At 44.7% G+C, this 14,418-nt stretch overlaps 1 protein-coding gene across 7 annotated transcripts in view; it reads right to left on the minus strand.

The window, feature by feature from the left end:
* Positions 1 to 2,577: 2,577 nt before the first annotated feature.
* The window catches only part of LOC138751328 (oocyte zinc finger protein XlCOF6), a 67,241-nt gene continuing 55,400 nt past the window's right edge, over positions 2,578 to 14,418 (minus strand). For 6 of the 7 annotated variants that reach the window (XM_069913489.1, XM_069913494.1, XM_069913491.1 and 3 more), the window contains 3 exons: positions 13,910 to 14,048; positions 10,198 to 10,316; positions 2,578 to 3,521 (listed from right to left, as the gene is read on the minus strand). In XM_069913489.1, the coding sequence (XP_069769590.1) occupies positions 3,329 to 3,521; positions 10,198 to 10,316; positions 13,910 to 14,048 (451 nt within the window). In that variant the 3' untranslated portion in view covers positions 2,578 to 3,328. The remainder of the gene's footprint in view (positions 3,522 to 10,197; positions 10,317 to 13,909; positions 14,049 to 14,418) is intronic. The other variant, XM_069913495.1, reaches the window with a different exon arrangement.

Consider the following 14,418-nt stretch of genomic DNA (forward strand, 5'->3'; position numbering starts at 1 on the left):
CTTCCATCCATCTGCCTAAATCAAAGCACTAACACCAATCCAAAACAGCAGTTTAAGACCCCACAAGCCTCAATTGCCAAATCTCTTGTTTTATTAGAGGATTGTGTGCTTCTAAAACTTCATGCAAACTATTTATGATCAACTGCCCTGCAAATTGTTCCTCTTTGGCAAGATTACTTAGGCCACGTATTTTGCTTAAGTAGTTCAACATCACTTCCACAGTAAATGTTGTGTCTGCTTGCAATCTGTCATTATAATTTGGCATTCCAAGAAATTTTAAAAGGTCTGACTGAACAGTTATTCCATGCTAACCAACAGAAAGATTAAATGTTCATATTTTCTTCTTGCAGTTTGCTATTTTAAATATGCATTTATCTTGCAGGGGTTAATATTTTTGATAAATTAATGGATAATGAGAAAAGAGAAATAATCTGAATGCACTTAAGTTCCCCAGCAGGTCACTGCAAAACATTTAATTGCCAATGAGGTAGATTCACAGTGTGGTGATTTAGGCAAACACACCAGCCAGTATGTGCATAGCCGTGAGAACAGTGACTTTGTAATCAGCGACCCAAATGTTGGTTGATTGATCAGCAAATTAACGTGGCTGAAAATCCAAAAACTGTAAAAACCTGAAAAACAGAAAATGCTGGAAATATGCAGGAGGTCAGGTTGCAATTGTGGAACGAGAAACAGAGTTAACATTTCAGGTCTGGCTGGCAGCAGCCACCACGCATGCGCACGCCTTTCGGTCTCAACAATTTGGGGCACGAAGCTTCGTCCCTGCCGCCTGAGGCAGGAATTTTTTGTAAATTATCTAACTCTACCATCCGTTGGGTTGTGCGCCCATCTCACCCGCAATCATGGTAAGAAGGTAAAAAGAGAAAAAAATAATAATAATAATTAAAAAAAAAACATTTCAGGTCTGATAATATTCTTCAGAACTGGGAGAGATGAAGGTCATTTTGGGTTGGAGAGAAGATGGTGGGAAAACTGGATAGGACAAAGAGAATACTTGTGACAGAGCAAGGCCAGGTCAAATGGATTAATGGGAGCAGCCGGAGGTGATTACACTTCCTTGTTTGTGTTGTGTTGCTAAATACCAGGGACCTGAGACAATTATGATCAAAATCAGGATTTATTGTCACAAACAAGTTATGAAATTTGGGGTTTTGCGGTAGCATCATAGTGGCTGTTTTTTTTTAAGACACCACCTCAAGTAGATGTCCTCGGTGGAGTGAAGTCTAGTGCCTGTGAAGCCTCTGGAGATTATTCTTGTTCTGAGAGTTGCTGCCTCTATACCAGGCACTGATGCAACCAGCCAGAATGCTCTCCACAGTACACATGTAGAAGTTTATGAGAGTCTTCGGTGACATACCGAACTGCCTCAGACACTTCACAAAGTATAGCCACTGGTGAGCCTTCTTTGTCATAGCATCAGATTCAAAATACACAAAATTTGTTTTCTTTTGTTTGCCCTGTAAATGATTACAAATGACAAACATGCCCAACATGTTTGGTGTACTATTAGAAAGAGGAAGAGTGATATGAAATTACTGAGGCAGAAATGGTCAGGGTTCTGATAAAGTCAGAAAGGGTGATTGAACTGAAGTTGGAGAATTCAATATTAACTCCAGAAGACTGCAATGTTCGGATGGAAAACAAGCAATAATCAAGCTGCTTTGCTTTGACTGGGAATGCAGGACTTTTTAAAAAACATCTATAATCATCGAACAGCTTGCAACAGGCCTCTTGACCCAATATATCCATTTGCCTGAATTTAGCCCATCTCCCAAGCTCTTCTGTCTTTTGAATGTCAAAATCATGCACACTTCTATAGTTTCCTCTGGCCGCTTGTTCCAGATATGGACCATGCTCTGAGTGAGAAAGCTGTTCCTCAGGTCCCTTTTAAATCTCTCCCCTCCTCTTTCACCATAAATCTATAACCTCCAGTTCTAGAATAATTCGCTTTACCCATGCCCCTCACGATTTTTATGCCTCTAAGATCATCCCTCAGCCTCTTGCTCTCTCGGGAAGAAAAACCCAGCCTACTCTACAGCTCCCTACAACTCCAGCCTTCCAGACCCAGCAACATCCTGAAGAATCTCCCCTGCATCCCCCTTCCAATTTATTGATATCCTTCTAATAACTGAGCAATAGGAACTGCACACAATACTCAAGTGTGGTTTCACCAACATCTTGCACAGTTGTATCATTAAGTCCTAACCTTTCTACTCAATACACTACGCAATGAAGACAATCATCCCAAACACTAATTGCTACCCTGTCCATCTGAATTGCAATTAGACTAAAGAAGTTCAATATTTACTTTGAAAGATGTAACCTCTAATGGCACTGCACACAGTGATCAAGTGTCTGGGGCTAGATGTCCAAGGCCATCTTCCACTGGAAGAAGTTATCACTGAATCAGGGTCGACACCAAAGATGTTACATCAGTGTTAGTGATTTTGAACTAAAATATTGACAAATATGATTTCAATGCTATTGTTTTTTTCAGGAAAAAAGGGCATTTATACCAAAGCACTGTCTATAGTTACAAATTAAATGTCAGGCCTATTTTATCTTTGACAAGATTCATTGCATTTCAGATAAAAGTGAAATTACAAAATCTAAAACAATTGGATGTTGTACTGCAAGCAACCATTTGTTGGTCAGCTATGGGCTGGATGCTGATGGAAACAGTTCAAAGCTCCAACTGATGCAATAATGGAAACTTGGATCAACAGTTGGGCCGTCACACTGTGCTGAGAATAAACATGGCCCAAAGCTGTGGCTGAAGCCATATTCACTTCTCTCCAGTTCTGCACAGGGTTTCAAAGGTTCCAGTTATAGAAACTGTTTATTAATAATCTACTTAAAGCTGGCAGCAGCAGGTCATTCTTAATTCAATCAGATTAATTGATTTGCAAGTACTTTTGATTTCTCTGAACACCCAAGCTGTCCTCATTGAATTTAAAAAATACACCTCGCTTTCTTGTGAATCATATATAAATCAGGAGTAATGCTGGAGTTCATTGTTAGAACGTCTAACCAGTTAGAACACAAAGAAATTATTTTCTGAAAGCACTATGATTTGCAGTTAACACTGGCACACTCTAACTCAGACATACCAGAAACAGAATGTTAGCAATCTTGGAAGGTACTCCCAGATATCTCCATGTTTAGTAATTGTTGGCAGCTCATCTAGTGTACTGATAATAGCTACTGCTCAGTTGACCTCCTCCTAAACAGGAAAACAAACCCAAGCCTGCAGATGCAAGGTCTCACAAATTCTTGTGACTGCCAGTTTCCAGGATGCCATTAAATATTACACTGTGAATGATTCCACTATAGGCGCTGTCTCTATGCTCCTTAATGACTCTTCCATCTCCTTCTGGTGTTTCTTCAGATGCTTTTGCAAGAGCTGCTTGTCAGGTGAAGTGTAGTCACAAAAATGACATCCAAATCTCTCACCCGTGTGATGTCTGCGCACATGAAGATCCAGGCTCTTCTTCTGAATGCTGTATAGCAAAAGAAAAAAAAAATCAAAAACAAGTCAACTTCTGCTTTTGTTTGCATCTTTGTGCAAATCACTTATTATGCAGAACCACTTGTGCAGAAGGAGTACTGCTTTGCTTGCATTTTGTCAATGGAATAGGATGGATTCCAAAAGTACTGTGGCAACATGAGAAAAGTCGCCTACTTGTGAGCTAGTGCCTGTCAATTCTTCACCAATTTGAATTGCAACTGATGTCCAGCTGTTAGGAAGGAATTTGTACATTAAGACTGTATGAACAGTGCTGGTGAGCTAAAGAAATGAGCCCTGGGATACAGGATAAACAGACATGAGGCTACTCCCCTCCCTGAGAAGATTGAGGCGATCCGGAATTTCGCTAAGCTACGCACAGTAAAAGGGCTACAGGAGTTCAGCAGTATGATAAATTTTTACCACAGATTCATACCAGCAACAGCATGCATCATGCACCCACTCTTTGCGCCGATGGCAGGCAAGTCAAAAGACACTACTTTGGACAATGAGTCTTCCAGGGAGTTCTAGAATGCCAAAGATGTGCTGGCCAATGCCACCATCCTGGTCCACCCCAGTCTGGAATCACCCATCAACCTGACAGTCGGTGCCTCCAGCCCAGCAGTAGGGGGCGTACTGGAACAACACATTGAGGGCCAATGGCAACCCCTGGCCTTTTCCAGCAGGCACCTCCACCCCCCAGAGCTCAAATACAGCGCTTTCGACTGAGAGCTGTTGGTGCTGTAGACATTTCCGTTACTTTTTGGAAGGCCAGCAATTTAATGTGTTCACTGATCACAAGCTGCTGACCTTTGCTTTCCATAAGGTATCGGACCCGTGATTGGCCCGACAACAGACATTTGTCCTATGTGTCCGAATTTACCACAGACATTCAGTATATCGTGGGTAAAGTAACATAATAGCCAACGCTCTGTCACAATCTGCGATTGAGTCAGTACACGCCCTGTCCCACGGGGTCGACTACATGGCCCTCGCCAAAGCACAGTGGCAAAACGCTGAGATCCCTGTGTATAGGACAGCCATCTCTGGCCTCAGGATGGAGGACGCCCCCGACAGCCCAGGTAACCTGACAGTGCTGTGCGACGTCTCTACCAGCAGCCCCTGCCCTATCGTTCTAGCTTCATGGAGGTGCCAGGTTTTCGATGCCATCGCAACCTGGCGCACCTTGCAATCCACACCTTGGCAAAAATGGAGGCCAGCAGATTTGTCTGGCATGGCCTCTGTAAACAGGTCAGCCAGTGGGCCAAGACCTGCACAAACTGTCAGTCCTCCTAAGTGCAAGTTCACACAAGAGCACCCACAGAGTCTTTTGAGCCAGCACAGTGCAGGTTCAACCATGTACATATCGACATAGTGGGGCTGTTGCCAGTTTCCTGTGGGACAAGATACCTCTTGATCATGGTTGACTGCTCCACGAAATGGCCAGAGGCGATCCCACTGGCTGATACTACCACATAAACTGAGCAAGGGCATTCATTGACACATGGGTATCCCGATTCAGGGTCCCAGAGCACTTAACTTTGGACAGAGGGGCACAATTCACCTCTGGGCAGCATTGGTTAACTTTCTGGGGACACAACTCCACCACACCATGGCATATCACTCTCAGGCCAACAGGTTAGTGGAGTACTTCCACTGGCATCTCAAGGCAGCCTTGATGGCCCTGCTCAAGGGTCCCAAATGAGTGGACGAACTGCCTTGGGTCCTGCAGGGAAGCTATACCATGCTGAATGATGACTTCAATGCCTTGACAGTGGAGATGGTCTACAAAGTGTCTTTTATCATCCCCGAGAAGTTCCTGGCACATGATAAACACCCGGAAGACCTCGCTGTGACCCTTAAGAACTTGCGGTGAAAACGGAGGTCCTTGGTGCCGTGGCAACCCCCACTGCACGGCCAGGCAAACATAACGTCCCCAGAGACTGAAAGACTTGTCAGTATGTTTTCATGAGAAGGGGCGCACACTGGTTGCCCTTAAAACAGTCCTACAAGGTCGTCAGGGATAACGGTTCCACCTTGGTGTTCAACATTGGTGGTAAGAAGGAGTCTTTGATCGTCAACCACCTGAATCTGACATATCTGGACTGTAATGAGTCGGTCTCCACTTCTTCCCCGTGATGAAGGGGCAGACCACCCAAAGCTAAGGACAATAGACTGGTCGCCTGTCCTGGGGGGGAACACGAGGGGGTCATGTAGTGGACCGTGTACAGAGTCATGGATCGGCCTGCAAAATGGCAGACGAATGCGGCGACTACATGGACCTGGGGGTGACACTGGCATTCATCCCAGGTGACCTTTGGACGGCTGGAAGATGGGGAACTCTGGCAGGAATGCCAGCTAATCTCAGCCCGATACTCCGATGATGGAGGACCCTGACTTTAGCACTTGGGCAAAGGCCAGAGCAATAAATCGTCTTGCTTTCCAAGGCTTTGGTTTGTGCGTCGTTCTTCTCTATGCTCGCGTAGAGCAAATGCTACACACTGTTAATATACCTGTAGAAACCCTTAGGATTTTCCATCACATTGTCTGGCAAAGCAATCTCCTGGTTTTTTTTAGCCTCCTGGTTTCTTTCTTGAGGTTTTTCTTGCATTTTTTGTACTACTCATTTGCTCCTTGTTGCCTGTACCTGCTACACATTTCTCTCTTCTTCTGAACTGAATCCCCAATATCCCTCAAAAACCAAGGTTCCCTCTGCCTGCTAACTTTGCCTGACAGGAATATACAAAATTTGAACTCTCAAAATTTCACCTTGGAAGGTATTCCACTTACCTAGCACATCCTTTAGAGAAAACATCCCTATCCATGCATTGTAGATCCCGTCTCATTTCCTCAAAATTGGGCTTTCTCCAATTTAGAATTTCAACCTGAAGCCCAGACTTATCCTTATCCATACTTAACAAAACTATTGACATTATGATCACTGGTCTGAAAATGTTCCCCTGCTCATACTTCTGTCACCTGTCCTGTCTTGTTCCCTAATTGAGGATCCAGTATCGCACTCTTTCGAGTTGATACTCCTTTAATATATTGATTTAAAAAACTTTTCTGATCACATTTGACAAACTCCTAAGCCATCCAGCCCTTTTACAGTATGGGAGTGCCAGTCAATATGAGGAAAGTTAAAGTCTCCTGCTATCACAAATTTATGTTTCCTGCAACTGTCTGCTATCTTCCACAGATTTTCTCCTCCAAGTCATGCTGACTGTTGGCAGTCTATAATACAACCCCATGAATGTGTTCATACCTTTTCCGTTCCTCAGCTCCAACCACATAGCCTCAGTAGATGAGCCCTCTGGTCTCTCCTGCCTGACCACAGCTGTGATATTTTCCTTGACAAGCAATGCCACTCCTTCCCCTTTCATTCCCCCCAATCTAATGTGTCTGGAACAATGGCTCAGAACATCGAGCTGCCAGTCCTGCCCCTCCTTCAACCAAGTTTTAATCCCACGTGCCAATCCATACTCTAAGATCGTCTGCCTTTCCTACAATACTTCTTGCATTGAAATAGATGTTATTGAGAAAATTTCCACCACATACAACCCTTTGACTTCTAATGGTGCATGGAATTTTCACATTATCTTTTACCTCCTCCACTCCTCTATTCACCCTGGTTCCCATTCCTCTGCAAATCTAGTTTAAACTCCCCTGAAGCAGCACTACCAAACCTTCCCACAAGAATATTAGTCCCCCACCAGTTCAGATGCAAACCGTCCTGTTGGAATAGATTCCACCTTTCCTGGAAGAGAGCCCAATTATGCAGAAGCCCTCCCTCCTGCACCATATCTTCAGCCACATGCAAAGCTGCATTATCTTCCTATTTCTAAATTTACTAGCATGTGGCACGGGTGGCAATCCTGTGATCACAACCCTGGAGGTCTTGTCCTTCAACATAACACCAAACTCACCGAACTCTCCATGCAGGACCTCCTCACCCTTCCTACCCACATCATTGGTCCCTACGTGGACCACGACATCTAGCTGCTCACCCTCCCTCATGAGAATGCTGTGAACTAGATCTGCGATATCTCGGACCCTGGTACCAGGGAGGCAACGTACCATCTAGGATACTTGACCTCTTCCACGGAACCCATCATCTCTCCCCCTAATTACAGAAACCCCTATCATGACAGCATTTCTCTTCTCCTTCCTTCCCTTCATAGCCAAAGGACCAGACTCCATGCCAGAGACCAAATCGCCATGGCTTGTCTCTGGTAGGTCATACCCCTCAACAGAATCCAAAATGGTACACTTGTTATTGAGGGGAATAGCCACATGGGTGCCCTGCACTCCCTGTCTGTTCTCTTTCCCTCTTCTGACTGTCACCTATCTAACTGTCTCATGCCTCTTAGGTGTGATAGTGTCCTTGTAACTCCTGTCTATCATCCTCTCTGCCTCCCAAATGATCCACAGTTCATCCAACTCCAATTCCTTAACTCAGTTTTTCAGGAGCTGTAGCTGGATGCACTTCTTGTAGATGATGTCATCAGGGAAACAGCTGGCTTCCCTGACGACCCATATTCTGCAAGAGGAACATTTCCCCTGCCTTGGGTGCCATACACACTGACTAATTTTTACCCAGTGAATCCTTTTAGTTTCTCGAATAGGGTGGTCCTTTCTTACTGCAACTGCTGCATCACCACCTTAGCCTCTTCTTGTCAAAGCCCTTTGAGCCAAGGTCTTTCCACACTGATTCAGCCACTCCGATGATGAAATTTAAAAAAAAAACAAATTTTGAATGAAAATTAACTTTTGATATCTTTTGTAGCTTTCTTCCCCCTCAGTGAAAGATGATAATTATTTAAATTTAGACATACAGCACAGTAACAGGCCATTTCAGCCCATGAGCCCGTGCCACCCAATTACACACAAATGATCTACAACCTCCAGTATGTTTCGGACGGTGGGAAGAAATCGGAGCCCTTGGAGGAAACCCACACTGACACGGGGAGATGAACAAATTCCTTATAGGCAGTGTGGATCCCAGTCTCGATTGCTGGTGCTGTAAAAGTGTTCCGCTAACAGCTACGCTATCTGTGATGCAACGCTAACCACGATAATAATTATTTATTATTGCAGATAATTTAAATTAGAAAACTTTCAGGCTCTTCTTCAATTATTCATGAAAAATTCAAACCACAAGCTACGCATAACTACAAAATTCCTACATCATCCAATTTTTTTCTTCCTTTTTTTAATACAATTATGTAAATTATTTGAAAGAGTGTTCTTTAATAATCATAATCAAGCTGCAAGAGGAAATAGAATTTTGAATTTGGAAAATATTATTTTGGATTTCTGCTTTGCTGTGATATCAAACTGCAAGGGTTTGGTTTTATGAACAATTTATTGGCAGAACCCAGCAGATTGAGTAGCATCAGTCTTGATGAAGGGTTTTGACCCAAAATGTTCCAAACAAATCATTTATTTGATCCGACTGATGCTGCTCAACCTACTGAGTTCCTTCAGCAGATTGCCTATTGCTCCAGATCCTAGCCTATGCATTCTCTTAGAATGTACTAATGTTCCTAATGCTGAAAGCGTTCACAAAATTGGGATAGCCTTATCCAAGCATAACTTCAGTGCTACAGGGTATTAATTGCATGCTGGAAGATGCATTGTTTTTATCCATTCCAACTCTAGTGGCCATTAATTGGCCATTATTCTCCTTCCTGATGGCGATACTGACTTCATTACTGCCAATGACAAACCAGTTCTGATTTGTTAACCAAGCACAAAGAAGGACACAAACAGCTGCATGGATCAATAACACTCCAGGAAACACATTCATCCATTGCCTTCAATTTGCACAAACATGCAGAAACAAAATGCAAGCTATTTTTAGAAACAGTTCAGAAGTGAAAGGCTGTAGATACTGAAGACTAGAAATAAGACAAAAATTGTAGATTTATGAGTCACTGCCTTTTTCCCCCCATTTCCTCTTGGTAAAATTAAGGAACCATCTATCATGCAATGACCAATTCTGGTGTCATAGCTGTGCAACTGGTTGGCTGCTAATTGATAGCTCCAACAAGCCAGGTTCAGTCATGACCCCAGCTGCTATCTGTGTGGAATTTGCATATCATCCTCTGACCACAAGAGTTTCCTCTGGGGACTCCTCTTTCCTCTCACATCTTAAAGATGTGTGGGTTATAGAGAAGTATGTTAATAGGATTGATGGGACTCCTCCTTTGTTGTAAGAAAACAAGTAAATTATAAATGTAATTTCATTCTCTTTAAACTTTCTTTAAAAAAAAGTCTTTCTCATCCAGATAAATAAATAAACGCATGGGGAAGAGGACAGCAATCTTGTGCTGGGAGAGAAAGTTTGACACAGGGCAACGATCATCTATTTCAGGAAGTTAGGATTCAGAAAGACTGCTTAAAAAACTGCCCCATCCTGAGATAGATGGTTTTGCTCTTCCTCTTTTGGCAGCTCCCAATCTCAAGTGTGGCTCATTTTGGAAAAAATATAAAATTACATGACACAAAATTTTAGAAAAGTGAGAAAGCAAGTATTATTTCAGGTGGAAACACTGGCCATATCATTGCAGAACCTATGAGGCGTTGCCTTCAATCCTTCCATCAATGCAATCGTATATGTTCAAAGACAAGCAAAAGCAAATTAGCACAGCATGATTAAATGCACTTACCAACTATATGAACACAGCTGGCATTTGTAAGGCTTCTCAGTGGAATGTGTACGGGAATGCCGTCTCAGGGAGCTGGCATCAATAGAGGCATACTGGCAGATTGTACACTTGAAGGGTTTCTCACCTTTGAAGATGAAAGAAGCACAATAGGACACAAGACATTCTCAGTCCAACAATGAATGTACAATTGCTTCGATTTCCCTCTCTGCAGCAAAGATCTTCTGGCTGTGCTCATCTATAAATATGAAGAATTATCTTTCATCCCCACATCTAACTGGAGAAGTAAATATTCAAAACCAGAGTACCCAATTGTGGTTATTGAAACGTGTCAAACAATGGAGAGAAACATCTATGCAGCAACTAAAACAATGATTTTTGCTGTCTGGAACTGAAGCATTATGTCAATGGTAAACAATTTATGTCACAAGATTTGACAAAAAGTGACTAGCCACAGCAGTTGATGAAATGCAATCATTGCTCTCAAAGTCCAGATTTGTTTTCAGAGCACATACATGATATCAAATACAACCCTGAGCTTCTTTTTCCTGTGGCCAGGCAGAATTTCTGCTTATTGGTCGTGCAAACTAGACACACAAGAGAGAGAAATGTAAACAAAGAAAGAAATGGAAACAAAGTGACTTTGGAATACAGAGAAAAAAAATTCAGTAATAAATGATGTCCAAAGTAAGAGTCCTTAAATGAGTCTGATGGTGGAGGAGTCTGATGGTGGAGGAGTCTGATGGTGGAGGAGTCTGATGGTGGAGGAGTCTGATGGTGGAGGAGTCTGATGGTGGAGGAGTCTGATGGTGGAGGAGTCTGATGGTGGAGGAGTCTGATGGTGGAGGAGTCTGATGGTGGAGGAGTCTGATGGTGGAGGAGTCTGATGCTGGAGGAGTCTGATGCTGGAGGAGTCTGATGCTGGAGGAGTCTGATGCTGGAGGAGTCTGATGCTGGAGGAGTCTGATGCTGGAGGAGTCTGATGCTGGAGGAGTCTGATGCTGGAGGAGTCTGATGCTGGAGGAGTCTGATGCTGGAGGAGTCTGATGCTGGAGGAGTCTGATGCTGGAGGAGTCTGATGCTGGAGGAGTCTGATGCTGGAGGAGTCTGATGCTGGAGGAGTCTGATGCTGGAGGAGTCTGATGCTGGAGGAGTCTGATGCTGGAGGAGTCTGATGCTGGAGGAGTCTGATGCTGGAGGAGTCTGATGCTGGAGGAGTCTGATGCTGGAGGAGTCTGATGCTGGAGGAGTCTGATGCTGGAGGAGTCTGATGCTGGAGGAGTCTGATGCTGGAGGAGTCTGATGCTGGAGGAGTCTGATGCTGGAGGAGTCTGATGCTGGAGGAGTCTGATGCTGGAGGAGTCTGATGCTGGAGGAGTCTGATGCTGGAGGAGTCTGATGCTGGAGGAGTCTGATGCTGGAGGAGTCTGATGCTGGAGGAGTCTGATGCTGGAGGAGTCTGATGCTGGAGGAGTCTGATGCTGGAGGAGTCTGATGCTGGAGGAGTCTGATGCTGGAGGAGTCTGATGCTGGAGGAGTCTGATGCTGGAGGAGTCTGATGCTGGAGGAGTCTGATGCTGGAGGAGTCTGATGCTGGAGGAGTCTGATGCTGGAGGAGTCTGATGCTGGAGGAGTCTGATGCTGGAGGAGTCTGATGCTGGAGGAGTCTGATGCTGGAGGAGTCTGATGCTGGAGGAGTCTGATGCTGGAGGAGTCTGATGCTGGAGGAGTCTGATGCTGGAGGAGTCTGATGCTGGAGGAGTCTGATGCTGGAGGAGTCTGATGCTGGAGGAGTCTGATGCTGGAGGAGTCTGATGCTGGAGGAGTCTGATGCTGGAGGAGTCTGATGCTGGAGGAGTCTGATGCTGGAGGAGTCTGATGCTGGAGGAGTCTGATGCTGGAGGAGTCTGATGCTGGAGGAGTCTGATGCTGGAGGAGTCTGATGCTGGAGGAGTCTGATGCTGGAGGAGTCTGATGCTGGAGGAGTCTGATGCTGGAGGAGTCTGATGCTGGAGGAGTCTGATGCTGGAGGAGTCTGATGCTGGAGGAGTCTGATGCTGGAGGAGTCTGATGCTGGAGGAGTCTGATGCTGGAGGAGTCTGATGCTGGAGGAGTCTGATGCTGGAGGAGTCTGATGGTGGAGGAGTCTGATGGTGGAGGAGTCTGATGGTGGAGGAGTCTGATGGTGGAGGAGTCTGATGGTGGAGGAGTCTGATGGTGGAGGAGTCTGATGGTGGAGGAGTCTGATGGTGGAGGAGTCTGATGGTGGAGGAGTCTGATGGTGGAGGAGTCTGATGGTGGAGGAGTCTGATGGTGGAGGAGTCTGATGGTGGAGGAGTCTGATGGTGGAGGAGTCTGATGGTGGAGGAGTCTGATGGTGGAGGAGTCTGATGGTGGAGGAGTCTGATGGTGGAGGAGTCTGATGGTGGAGGAGTCTGATGGTGGAGGAGTCTGATGGTGGAGGAGTCTGATGGTGGAGGAGTCTGATGGTGGAGGAGTCTGATGGTGGAGGTGTCTGATGGTGGAGGAGTCTGATGGTGGAGGAGTCTGATGGTGGAGGAGTCTGATGGTGGAGGAGTCTGATGGTGGAGGAGTCTGATGGTGGAGGAGTCTGATGGTGGAGGAGTCTGATGGTGGAGGAGTCTGATGGTGGAGGAGTCTGATGGTGGAGGAGTCTGATGGTGGAGGAGTCTGATGGTGGAGGAGTCTGATGGTGGAGGAGTCTGATGGTGGAGGAGTCTGATGGTGGAGGAGTCTGATGGTGGAGGAGTCTGATGGTGGAGGAGTCTGATGGTGGAGGAGTCTGATGGTGGAGGAGTCTGATGGTGGAGGAGTCTGATGGTGGAGGAGTCTGATGGTGGAGGAGTCTGATGGTGGAGGAGTCTGATGGTGGAGGAGTAGCAACCTGATGGTGTGAGTCTTGTGGCACCTATGCCTCTTTCATGATAGCAGCAGCAAGAACACATCATGCCCTGGGTGGAGTGGATCCTTGATGATTGTTGCTGCTCTCCAACAGAAGCATTCCATATAAATTTTCTCAATGGTGGGGAGAGTTTTGCCTGTGATGTACTGGACTGTGCCCACTACATTTTGCAGGGTTTTCTTCACAGAGGTAATGGTGCTACCATACCAGGCCATGATGTGGCCAGTCAGCACACATCTATAGACATTTGCCAAGGTTTCTGATGTCATATTGAACCACTACAAATGTTGGGTCCAGGAAAGGTCCTCAAGATGGTGACTTCCACGAAGTTAAATTTGATCATCCTCACCACATTTGATCCCTCAATGATCACTGGATCATACATCTCTGATTTTCCCTCCCTAAAGTTTACAATCAGCTACTTGGTTTTGGTGACATTGAATAATAGGTTGTTGCTAGCACACCATTCAGCCAAGTTTTCAATCTCCCTCTTGTATGCTGACTCATCACCCATTTTATACAGACCACTACGGTACTACTGTCATAGGTTGTCATCATAGTGAGCCACACAGCCGTAGAGCAGGGACTCAGTACACAGCCCTGCGGTGCTCCGGTATTGATGGAGTTTGCGGAGATGTATGTATGCATCTCATACATTAAATTGCAAAATGAATATCCCAGTAAATTAAATTGATAATTTTCCATGTTTGAAATAAAATAAATCTTTAACCCACTCTTCTCCTTGACTATCTCCTGCATGAAGTCCTCCAACCTATACACTGCCATTTTAACCTCACCTGTATGAATTCGCATGTGTTGGATCAAAGACGCTTTTAGCCTGGTCTTGTAATCACAGTGTTGACAATGAAATGGTTTGATACCAGTGTGTGTTCCCATGTGTCTCTGGAGGGCCAACTTGGAGGAGCATTTCCTGTGCATATAGAAACAGATTTGTCACCACCACAAAGTCTTAGCTCGAGCTTCATAATGCTTCAAAGTTACAAATATTCATCTAATAACCATTTTTCATTTGACTCTTACTTGTAGGATACTTTAACAACAATTTACAGTGTAAATCATATAATGTCTTTACTAACAAATCACAAGACACTTCAAAAATGCTGATTCAAAAACCATCATTCATAATAGCTATTGCAGAATTTTGCCACACTAATTTTTGCATGGCCATATTTGCAATCAATTTTTAATCTTAAGGCAGTCAATTTTCCAGACCAAAGTGGTTGGACTCCAATCTCTTTGACTTGTTCATCTATTAGGCCTGCAAGATGGACAAGATCAGG

This window comes from Narcine bancroftii, chromosome 1 (assembly GCF_036971445.1).
Source record: "Narcine bancroftii isolate sNarBan1 chromosome 1, sNarBan1.hap1, whole genome shotgun sequence".
NCBI lineage: Eukaryota > Metazoa > Chordata > Chondrichthyes > Torpediniformes > Narcinidae > Narcine > Narcine bancroftii.